At 45.0% G+C, this 11,451-nt stretch overlaps 1 protein-coding gene across 4 annotated transcripts in view; it reads right to left on the minus strand.

Annotated features, from left to right (window-relative positions):
• Window positions 1-11,451, minus strand: part of FRMD4A (FERM domain containing 4A) — a 353,039-nt gene that overhangs the window by 71,109 nt on the left and 270,479 nt on the right. For all 4 annotated transcript variants that reach the window (XM_087722412.1, XM_087722411.1, XM_087722409.1 and 1 more), the window contains 3 exons: window positions 4,416-4,499; window positions 797-862; window positions 152-209 (listed from right to left, as the gene is read on the minus strand). In XM_087722412.1, the coding sequence (XP_087578538.1) occupies window positions 152-209; window positions 797-862; window positions 4,416-4,499 (208 nt within the window). The remainder of the gene's footprint in view (window positions 1-151; window positions 210-796; window positions 863-4,415; window positions 4,500-11,451) is intronic.

Genomic DNA, 11,451 nt, shown 5'->3' on the forward strand with positions numbered 1-11,451 from the left:
TTGATCTACTTCCCTATCAAGTCACAGAGGCCGTTTATTATTCTTAACACAAAAACAGCATCCGGCCAATAGAAACCCCATAAATAATGATTGCAGTTGTTGACAGTCAAACCATTCATGAATTAAATTACGCTTTCCAGAGCTCACACACCTTGACTGCATAATAATGGACTCCGTAGGTTGGAAGGGACTCTACAATGCTCATGTAACTAGAAAAGAAACATAAAATGTGAGGTCAAAGACTCAAACTTCACGGTCGTTCACGCAAAAGGAGCCACGCTGGCATCTGGGCAACCTTTCCAGGCCCGTCTTTGCAATGTAACCTGGCATCTTTTAAACCCCCACGAAAATTGGAATTCATGTCACTTAAACATCATTACGCTTTACTTTAGAAAAAGGGCAGGGAAGAGCAAGCGAGATGATGAAGGGACTGGAGGCTAAAACATACGATTTGCACCACTCCTGAGGACACCGACAAAATGTCAAGACTCTGGAAAGAGTGCAGGGAAGATGATGAGGGGACTGGAAGCTAAACACACACGAAGAATGGTTGCAAGAACTGGGTATATGTCTAGTTTAATGAAAAGAAGGACTAGGGGAGACAGGATAGCAGTCTTCCAATATCTCAGGGGTTGCCAAGAAGAAGAGGGCGTCGAACTATTCTCCAAAACACCTGAAGGTCAGACAAGGACTAATGGGTGGAAACTCACCCAGGAGAGAACAAGGTCACCATGAAATGCAGAATTAACACCCCCCACCCAAAGTTTTGTGTCCAGTATTCCTGTGTGTGACTTACTTGACAATCGCTTGGCCTCGTGTCTGTCCATTCAGCTTCTTGTAATGCTCAATCACCCGGTCCTCACTTGGGGAAAAAAAAGAGGGGGTTGGGGGGGGGGGAAACAGGGTTTAATTTAGCAGTCAGAGCTGAAAGTAGGAGATAGCAGCCCCTCAGTGATCAAGAGGCCGCAAAGATCTCTGGGATCGACTGAATATAGCAGAGAGGAGCATTTGCAGCTGCGTACTTAAGTCCTCCCCCCGCCCCCCGTGAGAATGAAGGTGTGGGCACCTCTGTGCTTGCATTGGTCTTGGATTAGCAGAGGCCCGTATCAGATCCCCACTCGATCAAGGAGATCCCGGAGGGACTATGGATTCCGAAGGCGGGCGTAATGTTCTAATGTGCAGAAGTTGTAGTTAAATGTGCGGCAGAAAGTGGGCTCTGGGTGTGTGTTTCCAAATGCAGTAAGTGAGGTTGAATGCGTGTAGTTTTAGAAGAGCTGTGTGTGTGTGTGTTTGTGTATAGATAGACATACAGTATATATAATAAATAACGTATCTTTTTGTATGCCTGTACATAATCTATACTATGCAATACGCATGTACACATTTGGCACATACACATAGGATTAAATAGTATATTTTGGATGTTCAGAAGTAGTAAATAAATAGACAGAGAAGTTGTATCTCGTTGAGGCCTTTGAGGGAAGGAGGGGCCAGCAAGGCGCCTCTTGACGCGAGTGACGTTAAGTTGGCCATGCCCACCCAGCCACATGACCAACCAGCCAGGCCCACCCAGTCACATGACCACGAAGCCATGCCCACCCACTCACATGACCAACAAGCCACACCCACCAAACAAGCCACGCCCACAGAACCACAGAGCTGAGTATAGTTATGGGAATAATGTTAGGGAGGATTCTATCCTCAAAAGTTGTGTTTCTCAACTTTGGGAACCTGAAGACATGTAGATGTTCAGCATGGAGTTGGGGAATTCTTGTTCTGACCGAGGCTTCCCAAGAGCCTGAAGCCAACTCCTTCTCTGGACAAAACCCTCTTTTATTAATTGACTGTGAATTCTGCTCATTCACCTCCAGCAAAGTCTTTCAAGGGAGGATTTACGGTCACAGACCTTATCTGGCTTGGAGAGCTGCCAGGCCGAGATCTGCAGAACTTGGCAAGGAGTCTCGGAGAATCACGAACCAATTAAGCAAACTAATGGTCTCCTGCAAACTCCACTCCCCTTTCGCTCCTCTTTTATGCCCTCTGGGAGGGGCCATTCATTGTCCACCTGTGGCCTCACTTCCAAGTCGACCCCTGTTCTTTAGCTGTTCCCTTTGTCTGGCAATTCTGCGCATGCACACACTGGGAACAGGCTCCAGCTGTTCTTCTGCCTCACTGATGTCTGACTCCGAAGGCAGCTGATAACTGTCAGACGTCCCTGGCCCCCTCTCTGCCTCCGACACAGAGCCCTCATCGGAGCCTTCCCCAGACTCCAGGACTGGCCCATCTTCCTCCCCAACCTCCTCAGTGTCCGAATCTGCTGCCAGTTCTGCTGGCTACTGGTGGGCCACAACAATTCCGTTGTGGAGTCCTTTACAAGCTGCCAAGGTTGAGAAACACGGCTCTAGAAGTTGTCTTGAGCTTTCAGAGAGAAAAAAAAACGGGGGAAATGATTTAAGAATAAGAACGTAGACAAGAACGCTCCCCCTGTAAGTCAGAAGCAATTACAGACTTTGAGAAGTTTCCCAAGGACTGTAGTAGAATTTCACAGAGTAAACGCAGAGAACTTTCTCCAGACTTTTGCCTTTCTCCTTTTGTGGAGAAAGGGGGTGGTGGGTCAGCCGTTGCAACGAGTGGGTGGGCCGGAGAGAGAATAAATAAAGATCACCCAGCCACAAAATGAAAAGCACATTCCCTTGGCTGTCCTCAAATTACAACGCCGGAGAAATTAAAGGGGAAGCCGATAAGTTGGATGGGAGCCAAAGGCCTTTAAAAAAAAAAAAGACATGAAAGAGACCAAGCGAACCGTAGAAAGCAAAAATCTCTCGTTCCGCTTCCTGGACAGATTCATATTTTGTGCTGATGAAGGAGACAGGAGGGGGAGTTTCCTCACTGCTCCCCTATCAGTCCTGCAGCCATCTTTTCTTTTGAGTCTTCGGCCTGCCACACTTTCTATTATTCTACTATGCCTTTTCTATGGTGGGAAAATGGGAGGTGGGGATTGATGACATGTAGCCATAACAACATTCTTCCTAGAAAGCCAAGGTCATCCTTTGTCTCTGCACCTCTGCACCTGACCGGAACTGGATGGGTGGAACTGCCAGCAGAGCAGTGGGAGATTGAACCATGGGATGGACCTGTGGGTGTGGGGGTCAAGATCTTGGACTTTCAACTGGGTGGGGGAAACCAGGAAGCCTTCAGATTCAGGTTTTCCCAGATGTGCCAACGTGGTTCTCTTCATCAATTGGAACTTTGAGCAATACTTTGCCTCGGACTCTGATTTAATTTTGGATGCTATCTGGAACCCTGACACCACGTTTATTTTAAATTGGGTGCTTCCATCTCTCCTAATGGTGCATTTAATTCCCAGCCTTGCAGGAGGAGAAAATGGGAGATTGTTCAGAGGGCAGATCATCTCCCAAACTCCAGATCAATCTCCCGGCTTTTGTCCTGGAGAAGGTTTGTAGTAGGTACGCAATGCAAAGTCTGGGAAGGGTTTACCCAGGTAGCCTTCAACCTACTACCAGTAGCCCAGGGGTCATTTGAAGTTCTTATCTGGGGTCTACTTTTGGCCTAGTTTTGAGCTGCAGTAGTGCAGTGGTTAGAGTGCAGTACTGCAGGCTACTTCTGCTGCCTGCTGGCTGCATGCAATTTGTCAGTTCGATTCTCACCAGGCTCAAGGTCGACTCGGCCTTCCATCCTTCCAAGGTGGGTCAAATGAGGACCCAGATTGTTGGGGTCCCCATTTAGAGGTTAGAGAGGGCTGCAAAGCACTAGGAAACAGTATATAAGTCTAAGTGCTATTACTCTTCCCCCCCTTCTCCCCTTCCCTCCATTCTGTGGTGGTGCAGTGGTTAGGATGCAGCTTTGCAGGCTGACTCTGCCCACAGTCAAGAGTTCGATCCTGACTGGCTCAACGTTGACTCAGCCTTCCATCTTTCCGAGGTGGGTAAAATGAGGATCCAGATTGTTGGGGGCAAGAGGCTGACTCTGTAAACCACTTAGTGAGGGCTGTAAAAGCACTGGGAAGCGGAATATAACTCTAAGTGCTTTCCTTTCCTTCCCTCCCTCCCATGGTGGCACAGTGGTTAGACTGCAGCGTTGCAGGCTAACTCTGCCCACTGCCAGCAGTTCGATCCTGACCAGCTCCAGGTTGACTCAGCCTTCCATCCTTACGAGGTGGGTAAAACGAGGACCCAGATTGTTGGGGGCAAGAGGCTGACTCTGTAAACCGCTTAGAGAGGGCTGTAAAAGCACTATGAAGCGGTATATAAATCTAAGTGTAATGGCTATTGCTAATTTTTATGTTCCAATGGTTGGCCGCCTCCTAGGCTCATCCTATGGCACTGAGTAGGAGGTGAGCGTCTTCACCACTAGGCCACTAAGGGTAGAACTTACTAAAAACGTCAAATATTTACCAATAAGCCAGAGACGGGTGCTCCTTGAGGGCCTGGGTCGGAAGCGCTGGCAATTTCTTCAAGTCCGTCCTTACAGTCTCATGGCTGAAAAACAAGAGAAGGATAAGAAATAAACAAGTAAATCAATAAATAAATTCAATTTCTGAGCAGATTAACTTGGAGATGGGACTGAAAGGCTGGAACTTGATTCTTGATGAATGGAATGCTGTGAAGGGGATCCTTCGCCATTCCCTCTTTCTTTATTTTGCTGAATGAGAAGAGGAGAGAGGGAAGACAACAGAGAAGAGAAGAGATGAGAGGAAAAAAGAATATGGAAGAGAAGGGAAGGAAAGGGGAAGAAGGAGAGGAAGAGGAAGAGAAGATGGAATGGAATGGAAGAGAAGAGGAGATGGAATGGAAGATAAGATAAGATCGAATGGAAGGGAAAGGAAGGGAAGAAGAAGGAAGGGAAGAGGAGATGGGATGGAAAGAAGAGAAAATCCACCTATTCTCCAGAGAACCAGAAGCCAGGACAAGAAACAATGGATGGAAACTAATCAAGGACAGAAACAACTTAGGCGAAATTTCCTGATAGTTAGAGCTATTTTTTATTTTTTTTGCTTTGAGCCCTGGTGGTGCAGTGGATAGAATGTGGTATTGCAGGCTAATTCTGCCAACTGCCAGCAGTTCGCCAGTTCGATCCTGACCGGCACAATTAACACCGGCTCAATTGTTGGGAGCAATTATGCGGAGACTGTAAACCGCTTAGAGAGGGCTTTAAAAGCACCATGATGCTGTATATAAGTCTAAGTGCCATTTCTCTTCTTTTTTCCTTTGTATTTTGATAAATGAGTTAAAAATATGAATCTAAAACATTATTATGTTTTCAGAGTGGGCGATCCTCTGCGGAAAAAGCATTATGTGCAAGAAAGTTTAGCAAGGAAGCCATCTCTCTCTCTCTCCCTCTCTCCCTCTCTCTCTCTCTCCCTCCCTCCCTCTCTCCCTCTCTCTCTCTCTCTCCAGATTTTTATGACTTCCAAAAATCCCCCAAGGAGCAATTGCTGATCAGTGGGTTTTCCTGCCTTGACAAGTCCTTTGTTCGCCCCCCCCTTCCTCGGCCCGCTTGGAGGGTGGGTGGGGAGCGTGTTTCCTGTGGGAAGGGGCAGGCGAAGGCTGAGAAACTTGGGCAAAACACTATAAAAAAAAGAGGAAAATTCCTGGATGGAGAAACCTGCCCGGATAAAGGAACCTTTTGTGATTCGATCCAGCTTTTATGTGCATTAATTTTGGAATAAAACATGTTTTTATAAAACAGCAAACAGAAGCAAAGGAAAACTCTCTGACGTGCTGTGCAAAATCAAACTTTCATTTTTATTTAGGCCGTATGATTCCCCCCCCCCCTCCTTCCCGTTCAACTTTTGGAAACTCCCTGAAGTTTTCTTGGCAAGATTTTTTCAGAAATTTCACGTTTGCCATTGCCGCCTTCCTGGGGCTGAGAGAAAGCGGCTGGCCCAACTGGCTTTGTGCCTAAGGCAGGACTACAACTCCCTGTCTCCTGGTTTCTAATCAGGTGCCTTAACCGCCACGCCAAATTGGCTCTCCGTATCACTTTACGCAACCCCACTATTAACATCCAAATCAGTTTAATTTAACCATACCTGTTCCTTTCACCACCAGGCAGAAATTAGATATAATGTTGCGACATTCAATCTACATTTCTCAATTTGTCCTCAGAATGGGAGTCTTGCTAGTATAAAACACACACACACACACACACACGCACACACACACATACGCACAGGATTTTACCCATCTTGCTGGGAAAATAGAATAGATTAACAGAGCTGGAAAGGGACCTTGGAGGTCTTCTAGTCTGACCCCCCTGCTCAAGCAGGAGACCCTATACAATTTGAGACAAGTGGCTGTCCAGTCTCTTCTTAAAAGCCTCAAGTGATGAGGAAGGAATAATAGAAGAGAGGATAGAGTAGAGTGGAATAGAACAAGGAATAGATTAGAGTAGAGTAGAAGAGAATAGAGAATGAAATGAGAATAGAATAGAATAGAAAAGTAGAGTAGAACAAGGAATAGAATAGAATAGAGAATGAAATGAGAATAGAATAGAATAGAAAAGTAGAGTAGAACAAGGAATAGAATAGAATAGAGAATGAAATGAGAATAGAATAGAATAGTAGAGTTGGAAGGGACCTTGGAGGTCTTCTAGTCCAGCCTTCCTGTGTATGTGTACACAGGAAGATGGGTAAATATAATCACACAGACACAGACACACACACACACACAAAGACGGGTAGATTTTTCAGAGCATTGTGTTAAGACCCACAACATGGCAACGGAGCCAGACTGGATGGATGGATAGATAGATAGAGAGACAGACAGATAGATGATATAGATTAGATGTAGACAGATGATAGATTAGATAGATAGATAGATAGATAGATAGATAGATAGATAGATAGATAGATAGATAGATGGATGGATGGATGGATGGGTGGGTGGGTGGATGGATGGATGGATGGATGGATGGATGGATGGATGGATGGATGGACGGACGGACGGACGGACGGACAGACAGACAGATTATAGGTTAGATAGACAGACAAACAGACAGATAGATGATATAGATTAGATAAATATATAGACAGACAGGCAGATGATATAGATTAGATGTAGACAGATGATAGATTAGATAGATAGATAGATAGATAGATAGATGGATGGATGGATGGATGGATGGATGGATGGATGGATGGATGGATGGATGGATAGACAGACAGATGATATAGATTAGATGTAGACAGACGATAGATTAGATAGATGGGTGGGTGGGTGGATGGATGGATGGATGGATAGATAGATAGACAGAGAGACAGATAAATGATATAGATTAGATGTAGACAGATGATAGATTAGATAGATAGATAGATAGATAGATAGATGGATGGATGGATGGATGGATGGATGGATGGATGGATGGATGGATGGATGGATGGATGGACAGACAGACAGACAGATAGATAGATGATACAGATTAGATGTAGACAAATGATAGATTAGATAGATAGATAGATAGATAGATAGATAGATAGATGGATGGATGGATGGATGGATGGATGGATGGATGGATAGATAGAAAGAACAGATGATAAGTAGGAGAAATCAGGAAGTAGACCCAAGGTTAATCCAAAGAAGTCTACTAGCTCCTTTGGGGAGGCAGTCAATGTTGGAGGCAGAAGCTTTGGTGAAGCTCCTTCCATCAGACAAGAGGCCTGGCTAAATCACAATGCAGGCTTGGAAAAGGGGATGAGGCAAGGGGAGAGGAGGGAGGACAGCTATATAAATGCAGATTACGTACATGTGAGACAGATTACAAGCACTTCGTCCATTAGCACCTATCCTGCGTGTTAAAAATTCCTGCTAGTTGTTAAAGCTGTTGCGAGATACGGCGAAGACCTTTTGATGTCTGTGAGTTTGGCAAGCTGCCAGTCTATCGTGGGGGGGGATGATCATTTCCTTCTGTTAAAAAAAAAACCAGCAACTCCTGAATCTGTCATTGAATGTCCCGGGAAATTAAAGTGAAATTGAAACCCTCTGATGTTCCTTTGTCCTACTTTTGAGCCAAAGGAATATCTTTTTCGGCAGAAGGGCTCCGAACGCCACAAAAGAGGGCAGGATTTTTTTTATTTCACGGTGAATACTGGAAAAAAGGAATATTACTTAAGTTAGCTTCAAGTAACTTTCTTTCCAAGACCCGTAACCTGAAGTTATGTTTTTCTTACTATGGATGCTACAAGTTTTAACTTAAAGTAGAGCCAAAACATGGAGCCATGGCTAAAAGGTTCTACCACAAAACCGCGGAGGACAAAATCGCGGTCGACGAAAGCGCGTATGTGACGTCATCACAGCGCGACGGAAAAGATCGAAAAAGATCGAAAAATGTAAAAATAAAGCTAAAACCTTCCCCTAATTCCCCCAAACCTAACCCTAAACCTAAACCTAACCCTAAACCTAACCCTTAACGTAACGAAAAACCTAACGCTAACCCTTAACCTAACGCTAAATGTAACGCTAACGCTCTAACCCTAACGCTAACCCTTAACCTAACCCTTACCTTTATGTGAATCGGCTTGCTGTAATTTAATTTTTATTTCAATTTTTCGATCTTTTTCGTCACGTTGTGATGACGTCACATACGCAATTTCGTCGACCGCGCTTTTGTGGAACGCGCTTTTGACGGGTCACGGGCTAAAAGCTTTCGTAAAGGCCTTCCATTTCATCCCGTCTGTCAGTTGCCTAAACCAGGTGTAAAACAGCTGTCGAAGCCCCCTTTCCACTTGGAGGACCCGGAGCCCAGGAGGTGGGAGGTATCCCCATGGTCACATGATCAAAAGTCAGACTCTAGGCAACTGACTCATATTTATGACGGTCGCTGTGTCCTGGGGTTAACTCCTAACAAGCAAAGTCAATATGGAATCCAGATTCACTTAACAACCGTGTTACTCATTTAACAACTGCAGTGATTCACTTAACAACCGTTGCAGGAAAGGTTGCTATGACCCCTTTTCACACTTAAGACCTACAGTCATGTGATCAAAAACCAGAGGCTTGGCAACTGGCATGTACTTATGACGGTTGCCGTGTCCCCGGGGTGACGTGTTTCCCCTTTTGCGACCTTCAGATGAGCAAAGTCAAAGGGGAAGCCAGATTCGCTTAACAACCACGTAACGAACTTAACAAGTGCGATGACTCATTTAACAACGGTGGCAAGCGAGGTCGTGAAACGGGGCAGGTGATGAAACTCCCTGCGTAAGCTGAACTCACTGAGCTTAGCAACAGAAAGTTAGGGCCCAACGGTTGGTCGTAGGTCGAGGACTTCCTGTGTTCTTTGGGTCTGTAAACAGGTTACGCCCTTATCGTGCCCTAAATGAAGAACGGGGGCCTATTTATTGATTCATGGGAGAGAATTTATCTGGCCGCCCACTCAGGGACTCTGGGAGGGTTACCAACATGGATGAATTTATTAGTTATTGTTGGCCACGAACCCAACTGGTCCAGCCATGATGGGCGCCACATTCAAAAGGGGCAGCATCGATTACATTGCACAATTTAGTAATTTAATAATTTAATAATAAATTTAAATAATAATAAATAAATTTCGCTGGTAGGATTTGCTTGCACAAAGCCTGCGGTTCTTTTAAGGGCAACAGAAAGCATCTGGTAGACAAATCGTTCTTTGTTTCTGAGGATAGAAGGATTCAGCTTTCGGCCTCCGCTGCCAAGGCAGGATTTTCTTGGTAATTTGCCCAAGGACAATAGGAAAACGCGTGGGAATCTAGAGGAGGCCCTTTCCAGAGTAAATGTTTTCAGAGTAAAACTTCCTCTGGCTAACGCAACTTTTTTCAAAAACAGCCAGATGTTTTTTCCCTGAAGTTAATTTTCGTTAGTAAATAATTACGGTCGTTTCCGGGATCGCAGTTGCCGTCCTTGCTAAAATCTTTGCGGAAAGGAAAACTAGATTCGCCGCATTTTTTTCGGCTGAACTGCAACCGAGCTGGAAATAATCCGGCAGGGCAGCTAAAAAATAAATGAAGACGTGGTACACGGCTGTGTACATCCAGCCCCGCGGAAATTGTGAATGTTGTGGTTTTGTTTTTAAAGTGTTGTCTTTGTCTAGTCTTCCCCCTTCCCTTGTCTATTGCAGTGTTTTTCAACCTTGGCAACTTGAAGATGTCCGGACTTCAACTCCCAGAATTCCCCAGCCAGCATTCGCTGGCTGGGGAATTCTGGGAGTTGAAGTCCGGACATCTTCAAGTTGCCAAGGTTGAAAAACACTGGTCTATTGTGAGCCGCCCGGAGTCCTTCGGGAGTGGGCGGCATACAAGACAAATAAATACAAATACAAATGTTATTTGGGATAGAGGAGGGAAGAGAAACCATCGTCTTAACTTTCAGCCTTTTGGTCTCAAACATTTTATCTCTTTTATGTCAACCATGCTTTCTTTTTTTATATCTCAAAATACAAAATATGCAATATTTGTATGTTGCAAAAGAAGCTGTTGGAGCTGCCACCCGTAACTTCTAAAGCCCTAGGCAAACTTGCAAGCCCTCACAGGATTATGGGCTGCTTTGAACCTCTTCGGATCTTAACCTTGGTGAGGTCACACACATTTCTGGAGTCGGCAGCCAAAAAAAAGCTAATATAACCCCGAGTTGTATAAACGGAGGCACAGAATCGAGATCACACGTGAAGAAGCATTAATACCGCTTTGTAAAACCCTCGTAAGGCCACACCTGCAATGCTGCAACCAATTTTGGTCACCACCAGTGGTGGGTTTCAAAAAAATTTCGAACCTACTCTGTGGGTGTGGCCTCCTTTGTGGGAGTGGCTTGCCAGCCATGTGACTTGGTGGGAGTGGCTTGCTGGCCATGTGTTTTCTTTCTTTCTTTCTTTCTTTCTTTCTTTCTTTCTTTCTTTCTTTCTTTCTTTCTCTCTCTCTTTCCTTCCTTTTGTCTCTCTGTCCCTTTTTCCTTTTTTCTTTCATCTCTCTCTCACTTTTTCTTTCTTTTCTTCTTTTTTATTTCTTTCTTTCTTCCCTTCTTTCTCTTTCTCTCTCTGTGTGAGTCTGTCTGTCTGTCTGTCTGTGTGTGTGTGTGTGTGTGTGTGTCAGTGGTGGGTTTCAAACAATTTTGGAGCCTCTTCTGTAGGTGTGGCCTGCTTTCCGGGTCCACTGGTGGAACCTCTTCTAACCGTTTCGGTAGATTTGACGAACCAGTTCTACCGAACTGGTGCGAACTGGTAGGAACCCACCTCTGGTCACCACGCTACAAAAAAAGATGTTGAGATTTCCGAAAAAAAGTCCAGAGAAGAGCAGCTAAAACGATCAAAGGCCTGGAGACTAAAACATATGAAGAACGGTTGCAGGATTCGAAGTTGGCTAGTCTAAAGAAGAGAAGAATTAGGGGTGACACGATAACAGTCTTCCAGTATTTGAAGGGCTGCCACAAAGAAGAGGGAGTCAAGCTAATCTCCAAAGCACCTGAA

Source organism: Thamnophis sirtalis, unplaced genomic scaffold (genome assembly GCF_051295495.1).
Source record: "Thamnophis sirtalis isolate CommonGarterSnake01/CBP01778 unplaced genomic scaffold, rThaSir2_p1.2 scaffold_9, whole genome shotgun sequence".
NCBI lineage: Eukaryota > Metazoa > Chordata > Lepidosauria > Squamata > Natricidae > Thamnophis > Thamnophis sirtalis.